The sequence below is a fragment of the Telmatherina bonti genome (assembly GCF_933228915.1).
Source record: "Telmatherina bonti genome assembly, chromosome: 6".
Taxonomy (NCBI): domain Eukaryota; kingdom Metazoa; phylum Chordata; class Actinopteri; order Atheriniformes; family Telmatherinidae; genus Telmatherina; species Telmatherina bonti.
This window is the reverse complement of record NC_136624.1, coordinates 29,601,374-29,618,626: the sequence shown is the minus strand read 5'-3', so window position 1 is coordinate 29,618,626 and position 17,253 is coordinate 29,601,374. Positions and strand designations below refer to the sequence as shown.

General features: G+C 36.3%; 2 protein-coding genes across 2 annotated transcripts; both read left to right on the top strand.

Moving 5' to 3' along the window:
• Positions 1–1,596: 1,596 nt before the first annotated feature.
• Positions 1,597–6,894, top strand: LOC306757846 (green-sensitive opsin-like; the record flags this gene model as incomplete). Its single annotated transcript, XM_079243014.1, has 5 exons — positions 1,597–1,960; positions 2,124–2,292; positions 3,290–3,455; positions 4,216–4,455; positions 6,796–6,894. The coding sequence occupies 5 exons, from the start codon at positions 1,597–1,599 to the stop codon at positions 6,892–6,894; spliced, it is 1,038 nt and encodes a 345-aa protein (XP_079099140.1).
• A 6,261-nt stretch (positions 6,895–13,155) lies between these two features.
• LOC306756655 (green-sensitive opsin-like) lies at positions 13,156–17,253 on the top strand (the record flags this gene model as incomplete). Its single annotated transcript, XM_079241474.1, has 5 exons — positions 13,156–13,519; positions 13,685–13,853; positions 14,352–14,517; positions 15,294–15,533; positions 17,155–17,253. The coding sequence occupies 5 exons, from the start codon at positions 13,156–13,158 to the stop codon at positions 17,251–17,253; spliced, it is 1,038 nt and encodes a 345-aa protein (XP_079097600.1).

Sequence of the window (17,253 nt, the reverse complement as noted above, 5' to 3'; positions counted from 1 at the left end):
AGAGAGTAGCTTTTATGTTTGTGCTATAAGGCCTATGCATTAAATCTGGAAGGTAACTTTGAACATGTCCTATCTATGTCCTATGTCATTTTATTTATGATTTATTTTGATTTTATAGTGATTTTTGCCATCTTTTGCTGTCTTTTACTACTTTTAAATGCTTCGTTTGACAATCTGTAATACTTTTTTCATTGTATATTAAGCACTTTGAATTGACTTAGACATGAAATGTGCTGTACAAACAAACTTTCTTTACCTTACTGGGAGAGAAAAATCCTGCAACAAACAGCAGCAACATTTTCTATGGATGGAAGTTTTGACAGTAAGTGGGATGAAGGTGAATATTCCAGCTACATTAATCAAATCAAATCAAATCAAACTTTATTTGTATAGCACTTTTTGTGCTTAAAAACAATACAAAGTGCTTTACATTATAAAACAATTTACATCAAAAGGGTTTTGGAGAATTTCATCGTTCTTCCACTAGTGATCATCGTGTTATTAAAGTTAAAAGTTTGTACCTCGTAACAAACAGCTGTTTCACCCATATCATGCAGTTATTATTAGTTATAAGTAATTAGTCAACTCAATTGTTGCTCCTGATGGCAGGTTGTTACTGGTGGGAACAACCTGCAATATATGCCCACCTTATCCTCAAGTAGTTTTTCTTTTTTTCAGGGCATATCAGATTGATTAGGTTGTGACCATGGGAAATTAGATTGCGCCAAATGTGGGCTAGTCATGGCTTGGGTTTAAAAAGTACCCACATGTTTATGTGCATCATTCAACTTAAAGCATTAAACTCTTCTTTGAAAGCAAAGCAGGTTTAATTGTTTAACACATTTAATGTATAAGGCAATGTCAAAAACTTTGGTTAAACACTAAAGAAAATACAACAAGGTAAAAAAAGAAAAAAACAAACAAAAAAAACCCCATTAAAAATAGTAGAAAAAGAGATAATAACAAAAGAGATATAAACAGAATAGCATCTGTCCAGCTTTTCACCCAGTCTGGGCTTATAGTTGTCAACAAGTGGCCGTTATCACAATATTAGCTAGTTCTGTTCCCCATCTGGATGATGTGAACAGAAACACAAAACCTTGTTATATAAAACAGCATGAAGTTCCAGTTTGTTCCATTTGTCTAATTGGGACATGTCTCAGGAACGGAAATTTAAAACGGATGTGAGGATGGATAAGATGGAATTTGCATGTTTACCAAAACAAACAGTGTCACTGCAGCTACATTAATTTAAATAAATGCATACCTGTTTAGTAAAAGTAAACCCAAGAGAGCAATGAAGGAGGGGGGTGGGGACTTTATCCCTGGTGCTTAGGAGACATCAATGTTTTTGATTTGTAAACATGTCCTACAAACAACAAAAGAGATCACTCACATCACTGATTAACACTTAATTATACTAAGAGATTATGGCTTGAATTCCAAGATCCTCTTAGCTCATCTTCTTATAACGTCCCCTAGGGGGTATATAACCATGCCTCCAGAACCACATGGAAGAGGTAAGAGAGCAGAGGCAGCTGCATACACTGAACTCAGAGGTTACTCCTCCGTTAATCCAGATCCTAACTCGCAAAGATGGAAAACGGAACAGAAGGCAAGAACTTTTATATCCCCATGAACAACAGGACGGGGCTTGTCAGGAGTCCTTTTGAATATCCACAGTACTATTTGGCAGAACCCTGGTTTTTCAAATTACTGGGTGCCTACATGTTTTTCCTGCTCTGCACTGGTTTCCCCATCAATGCTCTGACACTGGTGGTCACAGCTCAGAACAAGAAGCTCCGACAACCTCTGAACTTCATCCTGGTCAACTTGGCTGTGGCTGGACTGATCATGGTTACCTTTGGATTCACAGTCACCATTTATTCTTGCATGTTCGGCTACTTTAGTCTGGGACCTATAAGCTGTAATATGGAAGGATTCTTTGCCACATTGGGGGGTAAGACTTTTAACTCTTTTTAATTTTAGATTATTGCTTTACTGTATTTCCAAAAATTTAGTTTTTGTACCAATGGTGTTGACTAAATCAGTCTTTTGCTTGTAAAGGAGATGTTGAAATCTGTTGCATCTGATGACAACTTCTTCCCTGTTTTTTTCAACAGGTCAAGTGTCTCTCTGGTCTCTTGTGGTCTTAGCTGTTGAGAGATACATTGTGGTCTGCAAACCCATGGGAAGTTTCAAATTTACAGCCACTCACTCTGCAATAGGCTGTGCTTTCACCTGGATGATGGCTAGCACTTGTGCCGTTCCTCCTTTGGTTGGCTGGTCAAGGTAAGAGATCATTCTCTGGATTACAGGACATGTCCACATCTGGTTTAGCGGAGGGATAACTTAGATGTAGTGGTGAAAGTCTAATATAAAAATTCATTCATTAATTCATTTATTTTCCAAACCGCTTAATCCAATTTAGGGTCGCGGGGAAGCTCGAGCCTATCTCAGCTGTATAAAAAATTTGAACTTAAAATTTTCCGTCATAAAATATTTAATAAAACCTTTCCAGATGGACAAGACAGATACGCATTGCAATAAAATTTAAAGAGGACAAGCAAGATAAAATATCAAGTCAAGATAAAATAATCCTCAAAATTTATGACTAATTCAATGTCAGTTGCATCTTGCTACCTTATAAATACAGTCTGCCACATTATAGTTTAACAAACATAATGACAATGTAGAGATGAAATAGTATAAGACGATTTAATGTTCATAAATAACTTGTTTTCTACAATATATTTTATTAGGATTTTGAATAAGAAATCCATGATTTTCCTTTCAAAACTATGTTTTTATTTTTAGAATATTTCTTATATATATATATATTCTAAGCTTTTCCTCAGTAAGCAACTTATTAAGATGTTATGTTTGATGTATTTAGTAGAGTCCAACTGGACAAGTAACACACACAGCCCTTTGTGTCTCTTTCAGACTTTTCAATGCTGCTTAAAGCTATTAAACATCTTTTAACTGAAAGTGAAAAGACATGCTTTTTCTGTAACATTTATTGAGCATCTACCATCAGACATGAGATATGGGACAAAAAAACTATGACAATCATCCCTAACGAACAGCTTTCATACAAAAACAGTAACTGCATGTAAGAATGACTTATAAGTTAAGGCTACTGTGAAAGATGTTTTCTGAGAAATGTCAAGGTAAATGCTGTGTGGGGAACTATATTAATTATATTGTGCCAGCTTAACCATCCCTTACAAGAAACTTGAATATTTTAAAAGAACAACTGGTGGTAATGTAATTTCTCTCTTTACAGGTATATTCCTGAGGGGATTCAGGTTTCCTGTGGACCTGACTATTACACTCTGGCCCCAGGCTACAACAATGACACATATTTGATGTACCTGTTCAGCTGCTGCTTCTGTATCCCTGTCACCACCATTTTCTTCACATATGGAAGTCTTGTGTTGACTGTCAAAGCTGTAAGTGTTTACAATGATATTGCTCTGACATAATTTGATCATGGTATGTTTTTATATGCAGTTTTTTATGACTAACTGTTATTACATTAATGAAGACTTTTTCCCACTAAAACTAATTCCAGAGATAGAGATGTCATTTTAAAACTACACAGATTAGCCTGCATTATGTAAACAGCATGTATATTATTTTGTGTTTCATGAAAATTGGAGTTCTGAAACATCTCGGTATGGACTACAATGTTAGTCATCTTAAGCTTCTCTTGTTTGGAAGTTACTGTGATGTAGCAGATCCTTTAAATCCAATACAAGGTGGAGCCTCGATGCATGCTGACTGACATGTGGCAGGGTGCAACATCCTGCTTGTGCATCCTCATCCGAAGAAACGTGTTACCTCTCAGAATGAGCAGCAGAGGAGAATGTTTTAGCTTTTGTATTGTAACACAGTTGTTGCAATATCTTTATATAAATGTAGAACAAACACAATTTAGCCCTTGTCAATTCTTCTTACTATTTAGTTTAATATTTTTAATCAATTCAAGGCATAACTCACAAGAACTCTCGCCTCATAAGTCACAAGCCCTGTGATTTTTACATGACAAAAAATTCCACCTGTCAGTGGTTTAAGTGATGAATGTTGTCAGTGGAACATTACCTTGGATGACAGTCTTAATCTGATCTTTAATCTTGATTTATCTTTAGCATTATATCAGAAACCAATAAGGATAATGGTATTGACATTAATTGTTGATCTCATCTCCAGGCTGCAGCACAACAGCAGGACTCTGCTTCTACACAAAAAGCTGAGAAAGAGGTGACACGTATGTGCATCTTGATGGTGTGTGGCTTCCTCCTTGCTTGGGTCCCATACGCATCATTTGCAGTATGGCTCTTCTTAAACCGCGGAGCTGCCTTCTCAGCTGTAGCCTTGGCAATCCCTTCCTTCTTTTCAAAGAGCTCAGCGTTGTTTAATCCTATCATCTACATATTGATGAACAAACAGGTGAGTTTCTTTTTTATTCCCCCCCCCCACACACATACACACATATATATGTATAATATCATATGTTAGGACTTTGAGACATTCAAAATATTTATTCACCATTCATCACAAATTTCCTGATTGAACTCGGGATTGATTGCATGTTAATCACAGATTTTTATCTGTTCTTAGATGTATCATCCCAGGATTTTTCAACTTTATTTCTTACAAACATGCACACAAAATAGAAAATAAATAAATAAATAAAGATGTTCATTAACATGGTGGTATGGATTTTTGAAAAAAAAAAAAATAAATAAATAAACAGAGCGCTTTCAGTTTTAGCAACAAAGGGAATGTAACTCCACCTATTTCATATGAAAATCTAAATTAAATGCAAATAATATTGTTAAAGTTATGTCAATTACGATTTGAAAAATCAAAATAATAATCTTATTTGTCATTGGAAAAAATGATTATACTGTTTAATGACATTTTTGTCCAGGATACGACAAAAAGAAAGATTGAAAAGGATCAAAGAAAGGGTAAATGAGTAAAAATGATTTTAAAATAATGTAATGATAATAGTATTTAACAAACCAGTTAGAATTTTTGCTGTCATAGGAATAAATATGCCAATAAGCAACATGAAATATGCAAATAATTGTAATAATTGTAAAAAGTTGAAATAGATAAACCCGAGGAGCTGAAAATTTAGCAACACACACACACACACACACACACACACACACAAACACACACACACACATACACACACACAAACACAAGTTATCTTATTGTAAGGGGTGAGAATGCATGGGTGGTTGTTAAAAAAAAACAAAACAAAACAAAAAAAAAAACAACTTTGGGAAGGCAGTCTGGTCACATTGGGCAGAAGTGTACTCCAAGACAGGTTAGCTCTGGAATCTGAAAACACTCCCAATAAACAGAGCATAGGTCCGATGTAAAGAGGCATGGTCAAGAGAACAGTAAGGGTCATACCCAGCGAGGTAGAAGTCAGGATATTTATCCAAAAGGTACAGGCAAGGTACAGGCGGTCAGATTCAAGTAGGTGTTGGCATCCAGATAATCACAAGTTGAAGGAGAGCCATCATTCACAAGGAAAGACTAATCCTTGGACATATCTCGGCCAGTAACAGGAAAACTGGAACTTAGAAACAAACACTGGACTTCAACTTGGCACAACGCTGTCGATAATCTGGCAGGGAATGAAAGACTTGAGAGAGTTTAAGAAGGGCTGAGCATAGTGAGGATAAAGAGCAATCAGGGAAGCTCAGTTGGAACAAACAAAGCTAAGAAAATTCTCTTACAGAGAGAAAAAGTTCAATGAATTAAATCAATAATAATAATATCATCATGATCATCCTCCATTTTTCCTGGGTAGAGTACCAGTGGTACTGATGGTGAAAATGGGGAAAAGGTACTGAGAGTACAATCTTTGGCAAGGATGACCATTCTCTTCTTGATAAATTTTTTTCACAAATCTGTTATTGAAGAAAAACATGCACTAGGGCCCTGGGTTAGTCATTAAATAGGTTTAAAATATTAGAAATGACTAAGTAGTCAAAGACAGGTGGTAGTGCCACCTGTCTTGTGACCTGGCCGTCTGCAGTTTAAGTTCTGCTCCTCTACACTGCTGCAGGGGGACACAATTGTTCTCTAAGGGCCAGTCCCAAGCCTGGATGAATGAAGAGGATTATGTCAGGAAGGGCATCTGGTGACAGATTTTGCTGTGGCGACCCCTTCAGAGGGACAAGCCAAAAAGAAAACAACAACAACTGAGTGGTCAATGAATGAGATTGCACTAGCTAGTGGTTGTTAATAAATCTGCGTAACCTGCCAAACAGTTAGACTTTATACGCATTGACCAATGATTGACCATTAATTCTCAATGAATTTGTCATTCATTCATTCATTCATTCATCTTAGCAATTATTGAGTGAGAGGCAGGGTACATCCTGGACAAGTCACCAGTCCATCACTGGGCTTGGTAATTTCATTAACTAAAAATAAAGATCCATTGTCTTCCTGGGAATTACAAACACATGTTGGATTCCTATCACACAACGCGCTTATGATTTTGTAATGTGATCAGAATACCTAATATCTACACTATAAATATCTTCTTGTAGGCACGAGCTAGCAAACATAGACTGGGTGTCTGACAGTAAATATGTAGAAGATGGAGATACATGTCTTCTAACAGAAAAAAATTATTCTACAACAACAAATAACAGAAATGGTCTAGAGGGAGTTTTTACATATAGGCTGTAGTATCTGATTTGTGGATTGATTAAGTTACTAAGTATGCCTTTTTTCTCCTCTTCTTTGAATGTTTAGTTTCGTAATTGCATGCTGGCTACAATTGGAATGGGTGGAATGGTTGAAGATGAGACCTCAGTGTCAACCAGCAAGACAGAAGTCTCAACTGCTGCTTAAGGACAACAAATACACTTTTCTGGACGGGCTTCCTGCTTATGGCTTCCTCTTTCTGAGTGGCAGTTATAACATGGATACAAGTAAATCGATACAAGGTAATATGTTCTGGAACATATGGACACAGATTTCTCAACACTGGCCATTGAAAGTATTTATAGGACTTTAAAGTGAAACACAGTCTGAAGTGTTTCCTTGTTCAACAATGGCAGAATCATCTGCTTGGAAAATGCTTGGATGGTAAATGAACAAGATTCAGCTTTGTATGTTAATGAAATTTGGAGGTTTTCATATGTTTCAGCCTCCATTACACTAGCCTGTAAATATTTTATAAAAGAAAAAAAAAGAGTAGAACAGCACAATAAATGCATGCATGAAAAGAAGTCATGGTTTGTCCTTCCTTATCTTCATTTTTATTGTTTAAAGTCATAACCTGTTTCAAAATATAAAAAAATACATTGATACTGACAGTGTTAAAGAGATCTTGTCTTTTTGATTATTACTGCAAATTCCAGTGGTATAACTGTCAGTGTTAGTTGTGTAACTGAATTAGAGTGAGAAAGTCAAAGAAGAGGACTTTATGGCTCTTCTTTCTGAAATATCATGTTGCCAAGACACTGTTCCAACATCAAGAATATCTTTTCCCCTTAACATTCTTCAGTTCAGCCTGAAAGTATTTTTATGGATATTGTCTTTGTTACAGACCAAATGTTTACTGAATTACTTTTAGTACACCTTTACTGATGTAAAATTATTATTATTATTATTTTTTTAATATTTTTTTTCCAGTATTATATGCCATTGAAGTACAGTATGGCTTCAAAAAATTCCCTTTAACCCTTGTCAGAAATATGTGTTTTACTGAAGCTACAGATATGATTGTGCCAGGCTGGAATGTAATACATCGCTCCAATTTAAAGAATGCTTGCCACTGGCGTAGGTATTTGGAAGGAAGATTGAGTAAAATGGTAATTATATGGTTAATATATTATATATTCCTCTATCTTTTTTTTCAAAAGAGTTATGGTACTTTTCTTTTTACTTTTTCTTACAATTCATTGTTCACATCGGAAATACTTTGGACAGAAGATGCATTAATGTTGGTGCAATATGCATTTAAATTTAATGTATTGGTTTTACTTTTGTTTCTATAAATTAAGTACAAATGGCTGTTTAAAATGGTAATTAATAATCATATTCATATTGTCATTAATTTACTTGAAAGAATATAATAATAATCATGATTTCTTCTATTTCTATAGTACTTAACATGTTACCTTAAAAGGTTTTACACTGAATCCATCATTAATTCACTTTCGATTTATACATGATGATGGCAAGCAGTATGTGTGGCTAGTGGTGCTTTGAGGCAGACTTAAATGTGGCGACCCATTTACACTATATATACATTTGTGTGTGATATAAGATTTAAACATCCAACCAGCTGGTCGGGCTATTTGTGCTTGGACCATCTGATTGGTTTGGTCCTTGTGATGGACTGGCAACTTGTCCAGGGTGTACCCTGGACAAGTTGCCAGGGTGTACCCTGCCTCTCGCCAAATGATTGATAGGATAGACTCCAGCTTCCTCATGACCCTTATTTGGACTAAGCGGTTAAGAAAATGAATGAATGAATGAATGAATAGTTTGTTTATAAAAAAAAAAGGTGGAGAAGGAAATGATTAAGATTTGGCAATAAATACTGAGCTTATCACCATTAGATGCACTGAGACGTCGTCACATCAGCACATCACCAGATTTTGTGTAGAAGCAGCTCAATAACTGTGAAGGTTTGAAGGTTCTCATCATGGAATGTGATCATACAATGTTATCTGTTATATGTTACCTAATACTGGACTGGGACTAAAATTCAGACTGAGTCGCACACTCTTACATACCACCCCAACTCATACTGCATGCATAAGCTCACACACAAGTTTCAACGTGTTCACGTGGGCGAAGTTATAACCAAAGCTCATTGTTCTTATGACAGGGGATGTCCAAAAGTTTGATCTCAAATGACGCTTCCCTGCAGAGTTTGGATGTTTTTTGCTGCAGGACACCTGAAGAGGACTGATGGGTCAACATGTTTGGGCAGAAAGTGGCAAAAAGCTTTTGATGAGAGCCATTTAAGTTGAATCAGGGATTTTGGACAAGAGAGACATGTAGAACCTGCAGCATTGTGACCTTTGAGGATCATAAGTGGACATTTTGTTATAGTCTGGCATGTCTATATCATAAAGCTATAAGCGAAATTCCAATGCTTACCTTACAAATATGTAATACAAAGCTAAAAAACAAAGATTGATTGTCAATGATGTTCCCTGTTGTGATCTAAGTAATATTAGAAAATAGTAAATTCAATTCGACTTACATAGATAAACGGCAATATTAAACATGTTTTCATCTGCGAGTGGATCCAGTGGCCTCCAGGGGTACAGCAATGACAGCAATACAGGTAACTACTTCAAAAGTATGAATAAGCACATGTTTTTCTTCTTCTATGAACCTTGTCAGGTGTTGCTTATCCTGAATGGTGCTCTAGCCCCTATCAAACAAAACCGGTACTGCAGCGTTTAAACTTCATTGGCTCAAGAAGTTGTTTGCTCATCCATAAAAATCATAGAAAAACATCAATACAAATATGGCAGCTATTATATATGTGGACCCAGGGCAAAGTAGACATTATTGGCTCATTGCAAGTGTCTAGAATCACAACAATTGTTTTAAAAATGTGATTAGATGCCAATTGATTCACAGGATTTATTGATATATAAATTGTTTTGTTTAAGACCTTTCATTATGTTAAACACTCTTTTAAATGAATCCCCAAACTTTTCTGGGCAGAGGCCACCTATGGAGGTATGTTTGGCCCAACACAACCTACCAAATAAATAATGCAGTAAAATCAGAAATATCTGTTCTTGTAAGAAGAAATACATCAAGAAATCCAAACTCCATGTGAAGTTGTGAACAAAAATCTCAGACATCAAAACAAAAACAGTTTCAGTCAAAGAGTACACTCATGATAATTTGATCTGGACTAATAATATGTTCCTCATTAGCATAGTTTTTTTTAAGTTTATCTGAGTTGAACAAGGACATGTATGTACAGACTAATATAGCCCAGCTGCCTTAGTTTTAAAATTGTTACCCATCAGTTTAATACAGCATAAAATATTAGCTAGTATTTAATCTTGGTTATACCAGGAAATCCTACAAAGGATGTACTGTGTGTCCAAGATGGGAATAGAGAGTAGCTTTTATGTTTGTGCTATGAGGCCCATACATGAAATCTGCAAGGTTACTTTGAAAAAATCTTATTCATTTAAATTTTATTAATGATTTTAAATTCGATTTTATTGTGATTCTTGCCATCTGTTGCTGTGTTTTACTATGTTTAAATGCTTCATTTGACCATCTGTAAGATTTTTTTTTATTGTATGTTAAGCACTTTAAATTGACTTAGATATGAAATGTGCTGTACAAATTAATTTGTTTTGCCTTACTGGGAGAGAACAATCCTGCAACAAACAACAGCAACATTTTCTATGGATGGAGAATCTGAACAAGTAATCCTTGTGTTGTGCAAAGCTAAAGGTTTGCAGCTTGTAACACACAGCTATCTCATGCAATTACTAAAAGTTAAACTCAACTGTTGCTCTTGATTGCAGGTTGTTGCTTGCAAGAGAATTTGCCAATATATGCTCACCTTCTCCTCAAATTGTTTTGTTTTTAGTTGGGTTAGTCAAGCTGACTAGGGTCTTGTCATGGGGACTTATATCATTCCTACTGTGGGCTAGTCATGTGCTGTGTTTAAATAACACCTGCATGTTTATATGTATCATTTAACTTCAAGTGCATCAAACTCTTCTTTGAAAGCAAGGCAGATTTAACTTTAAGATTTTAACTTCAAGGGCATGACATAAACATTTGGGACATTACAGAAAGGTGCAAAACAAACAATACATATAGGAGAATTAAAATAAGAAAAAAACTGAATACGGACCGAAATGCATGTGTCCATCTTGACAGAATTTTCACAGAGTTTGGCTTTCCAGTGTTCCACAACACACTCTGTCCTTCTCACTCGCTTAGCCCAGCAAGTGGGTCTTCAGGGACCTGTGCTCCAATGGTTCAAGTCATACCTGACTGATAGATCTTTCTCAGTAATGATTAATGACCTCTCTTCATCTTCAGCTTCTCTGTCTTCCGGTGTGCCACAGGGTTCCATTCTTGGCCCTGTTCTGTTCTCTTTGTATATGTTGCCCCTCGGCTCTGTGATATCCCGCCATAATGTCTCATTCCACTTGTATGCAGACGATCTCCAAATCTATCTGCCAGTTTCCCAGAACTCCTCAGACACACAGTCCATCTACAGGTGTCTGGATGACATTAAGCAGTGGCTATCGCAAAACTTCCTCTGTCTGAATGAGTCAAAATCTGAATTTATCCTCTTTGGTGCCCCCAGCCCAGCAAATGCAGCTCCATTGTTCACACCTCTCACCAACCATCTCAGTCAGACAGTTAGGAACCTTGGAGTGACGTTGGACAATAATCTCAGACTCAATAAACAAATAGACTCTGTGGTCAGGGCAAGCTTTTTTCAGCTTCGCCAGTTGGCCAAAATCAAATCCTTTCTCACTCGTCAAGACCTTGAAACAGCCATCCACGCCTTCATCAGTTCACGTTTGGACTATTGCAACGCCCTCTACATTGGACTCAGCCAGGCTTCTCTGCACCGTCTACAGCTTGTGCAGAATGCAGCTGCCCGCCTTCTCACCAACACACGCAAACATGACCATATCTCCCCTGTACTGTTCTCTTTACACTGGCTCCCGGTTCAGTTCAGAATTCAATTCAAAATCCTTCTGTTTGTTTTCTGCTCCATCCATGGCCTTGCACCTCTGTACCTTTGTGACCTCCTGACTCCTCACCAGCCCAGCAGAGCCCTGCGCTCCTCTGATCAGCACCTCCTGGTGGTCCCTCGGTCTAGGTGTAAACAGTGGGGCGATCGGGCCTTCGCAGTGGCAGGGCCCAAACTCTGGAACTCTCTGCCTCTGGAGTTACGCTCCATCATGGACCTGCCTCTGTTTAAGGCCAGGCTAAAGACTCATCTGTTTAGATCAGCCTTTGGCTGTTGAGATTTTTACATGTGAATGAACTGCTATTTTATATTTTTACTTGTTTTTATCTTTGTTCAGCACTTTGGTCAACTAAGGTTGTTGTAAAGCGCTTTATAAATAAAATTTGATTGATTGATTGATTTATAAGATTAGCTATTTCTGTCCCACATCTGAATGATGAGAACAGAAACACAAATTTCCTGTCATTGCACTAAAATGCCCTGCAGTGGACTGGCGAGCTGTCCAGGGTGTACTGTGCCTTTTACCTAAAGACTACTGGGATAGGCTCCAGTTTCTCCGCTACCCTTCTTCGGATTATGCTGTGAGGATAATGAATGAGTGAATGAATGAATGAATGAATGAATGCAATAAAATGCTTTTGTCATCATGAGTCTTGGTTCTGATTCAATTCCCAAGGATTGACTAGGTTCATCTCATTCATGTTTTCGTTCCCCAGTTGAAATAGCATGAGCTCAGACCACAATTAGGTGCCAACAGAATAAAATTAGATAGTTTAAAAGATAAAACAAAAAAAAAAAAACTGAAATCTATAATTATGAGGAATTAACAATATTTTTCATTTAAGGCAGTGGCTAATGGGAAATTTTAAAATGCAAACATCAGCGTAGATGAGTTAAAACATAGAAGTCCACAAGTCATGTTTTAAACCTAGATTTTAAAAGACTCTCAGAAAAGAACATTTAAAACGTATGTGGGGACAGACTAGTTGGAATTTGCATGTTTACAAAAACAAACAGTGCCCCTTTTAAGTGATTTTAAATAAATGAGTACCTGTTTAGTTAAAAAAAAAAAAAGCAGTGAATGGGGCAAATAAAAAGAAAAAAAGAAGCCAAACAAATGAATCCTTAATGCATTGGAGACAATGATGCTTTTGATTTGTAAACATGTCCTAAAAAACAACAAAAGAGATCACTCACATCACTGATTAACACTTAATTATACTAAGAGATTATGGCTTGAATTCCAAGATCCTCTTAGCTCATCTTCTTATAACGTCCCCTAGGGGGTATATAACCATGCCTCCAGAACCACATGGAAGAGGTAAGAGAGCAGAGGCAGCTGCATACACTGAACTCAGAGGTTACTCCTCCGTTAATCCAGATCCTAACTCGCGAAGATGGAGAACGGTACAGAAGGCAAGAACTTCTATATCCCCATGAACAACAGGACGGGGCTTGTCAGGAGTCCTTTTGAATATCCACAGTACTATTTGGCAGAACCCTGGTTTTTCAAATTACTGGGTGCCTACATGTTTTTCCTGCTCTGCACTGGTTTCCCCATCAATGCTCTGACACTGGTGGTCACAGCTCAGAACAAGAAGCTCCGACAACCTCTGAACTTCATCCTGGTCAACTTGGCTGTGGCTGGACTGATCATGGTCACCTTTGGATTCACAGTCACCATTTATTCTTGCATGTTTGGCTACTTTAGTCTGGGACCTACTAGCTGTAATATGGAAGGATTCTTTGCTACATTGGGAGGTAAGTCTTTTAACTCTTTTTGAATGTTAGATTATTGCTTGACTTTATTTCTAACTATTTTTTTTTATAAGTGCAGTTGTCAAACTAAATCAGTCTTTTGCTTGTAAAGGAGATGTTGAAATCTGTTGCATCTGATGACAACTTCTTCCCTGTTTTTTTCAACAGGTCAAGTGTCTCTCTGGTCTCTTGTGGTCTTAGCTGTTGAGAGATACATTGTGGTCTGCAAACCCATGGGAAGTTTCAAATTTACAGCCACTCACTCTGCAATAGGCTGTGCTTTCACCTGGTTCATGGCTTGTGCTTGTGCTGTTCCTCCTTTGGTTGGCTGGTCAAGGTAAGAGATCGTTCCCACAAATGGATTACAGGACATGTCCACATCTGGTTTAGCGGAGTGGAAACTTAGATGTAGTGGTGAAAGTCTATAATAAATATTGTGAGCTTAAAATTTTCCGTCATAAAATATTGTGTAAAACCTTTGCAAATGGACAAGATGGATATGCATCATTCAATAAAAACCTAATGAAGATGAGCAGACTCAGTCAATAGTAAAGTCTTTTTTAACAAAACTTATTGTAAATTCAATTTACAATTTACAAAAATAATAAAAACCAGGACAATCTTCCAAAACTGTAATTGCACAATGATGTCTGCAGTAGGGTCGTTGTGAAAGGTGTTTTCTATGTAATGTGACAGTGTGTGCTGTGTGGGGAATGGTTTGTATGTGTGTTTATGAATAGTAATTCACTCTACTGTGCCGGCTTAACCATCCCTTAGAGGAAACTTGAATATTTTAAAAGAACAACTGGTGGTAATGTAATTTCTCTCTTTACAGGTATATTCCTGAGGGGATTCAGGTTTCCTGTGGACCTGACTATTACACTCTGGCCCCAGGCTACAACAATGACACATATTTGATGTACCTGTTCTGCTGCCACTTCTGTGTCCCTGTCACCACCATTTTCTTCACATATGGAAGCCTTGTGTTGACTGTCAAAGCTGTAAGTGTTTACAATGATATTGCTCTGACATAATTTGTTTTAAAAATAATAATGCTGTGACATAACTTGCTCATGGTATGTTTTTATATGCAGTTGTTTTATGACTAACTGTTATTACATTAATGAAGACTTTTTCCCACTTAAAATAATTCCAGAGATAGAGATGTCATTTTAAAACTACACAGATCAGCCTACATTATGTAAACAGAATGTAAATTATTTTATGTGTCATGAAAATTGGAGTTCTGAAACATCTCGGTATGGACTACAATGTTAGTCATCTTAAGCTTCTCTTGTTTGGAAGTTACTGTGATGTAGTAGATCCTTTAAATCCAATACAAGGTGGAGCCCCGATGCATGCTGACTGACATGTGGCAGGGTGCAACATCCTGCTTGTGCATCCTCATCCGAAGAAACGTGTTACCTCTCAGAATGAGCAGCAGAGGAGAATGTTTTAGCTTTTGTATTGTAACATCGTTGTTGCAATATCTTTATTTAAATGCTGAACAAACACAATTCTACTTAATATTATTTCATAATAATTTCAATCTATTTAAGGCATCACTCACAAGAACTCTTGCCTCATAAGTCACACGTCCTGTGATTTTTACCTGACAAAAAAACTCCACCTGTCAGTGGTTTAAGTGAATGCTCTCAGTCAAATATTACTATGGATGACAGTCTTAATCTTATTTTTAATCCTAATCTATCTTTAGCATTATATCAGAAACCAATAAGGATAATGGTATTACATTAATTGTTGATCTCATCTCCAGGCTGCAGCCCAGCAGCAGGACTCTGCTTCTACTCAGAAAGCTGAGAAAGAGGTGACACGTATGTGCATCTTGATGGTGTGTGGCTTCCTCGTTGCATGGGTCCCATACGCATCATTTGCAATATGGATCTTCTTAAACAGAGGAGCTGCCTTCCCAGCCCTTGCTTTTGCCATCCCCTCCTTCTTTTCAAAGAGCTCAGCGTTGTTCAATCCTATCATCTACATTTTGATGAACAAACAGGTGAGTTGTTTTGTTTTTTTTAAATTATATTAAAATAAAGTATATATATATATATATATATATATATATATATATATATATATATATATATATATATGAATAAATATTCTATGTTAGTACAGATATTTAGTATTTTTAATTTTTAATATCCATTAATCACAAGGTTCCTGTTTTAACCTGGCATTAATTGCATATTTATTACAGATATTTAATCTGTTAATAAATGTATCATAACTGGATTTTTATTTTTAACTTTATTTTATCCAAACACAAAAAAGTACAAAGAAGCATGGAACAAGAAAAGTTGTACAAAAACATTTTGGTACAAAGTTATGCAAAAATAAATGACTGTAGTATGTGTTGCAAAAAGAGAAATGCAACTCCACTCACTCCAGATGTATATGTATATAAATGAAAATGTGTACAACAAATAGTTAGTTATTTCTTGTTTTTATAGGAATAGTATTACTAATAAGCAAAAAGAAATAGTAAATAGTAGTAAGTTGTAATGGATAAGCCAGAGGACCTGGACATTTACACACACACACACACGCACCCCCCCCCCCCCCACACACACACACACACACACACACACACACAAGACTTAAGGTTTAAACACAAGTTGGCTTATTGTAAGGAGTGAGACAGCATGTGTGGTAGGAATTTTTAAAAAAAAACTTGGAGGAAGCAGTCTGGTCACATTGGGCAGAAGTGTACTCCAAGACAGGTTAGCTCTGGGGTCTGAAAACACTCCCAAAAAACAGAGCATAAGTCCGATGTAAAGATGCATAATCAAGAGAACAGTAAGGGTCATACACAGAGAGGCAGAAGTCAGGATATTTATCCAAAAGGTACAGGCAAGGTACAGGCGGTCAGATTCAAGTAGGTGTTGGCATCCAGATAATCACAAGTTGAAGGAGAGCCATCATGGACTAGGAAAGACTAATCCTTGGACATATCTCGGCCAGTAACAGGAAAACTGGAACTTAGAAGCAAACAGTGGACCTTAACTTGGCACAAGGCTGTCGATAATCTGGCAGGGAATGAAAGACTTGAGAGAGTTTAAGAAGGGCTGAGCATAGTGAGGATAAAGAGCAATCAGGGAAGCCCAGCTGGAGCAAACACACATAAGAGAATTCTCTTACAGAGAGAAAAAGTTCAAAAAATGTAATCAATAATAATAACAACAGTAATAATAATAATAATAATAATAATAATAATAATACACAATAACAAATGTATAATAACTGTTGTACTTGTCTCAATAATGGCGTTTGTAATTGAACTCATAAGAAATGAGAAAACAAAATTCAAGATATTCAAATAATGGCAGGAAATATTAAAATTCCAATAATATTTAAGAAAACTTAGAATTAGTTTAAAAATAAATGTGTTTAAAAAAAATTCATTCATTCATTCATTCATTTTCTAGACCACTTCTTCCAAAAAAAAAAATTTATAACTACCAATATCACCAAAATCATTAATGCTACTACCACTACTACTACTGATAATAATAATAATAATAATAATAATAATAATAATAATAATAATAATAATAATAATAATAATAATAATAATAATAATAATCATGTTTTCCTCCTCTTGTTTGAATGTTTAGTTTCGTAATTGCATGCTGGCTACAATTGGAATGGGTGGAATGGTGGAAGATGAAACCTCAGTGTCAACCAGCAAGACAGAAGTCTCAACTGCTGCTTAA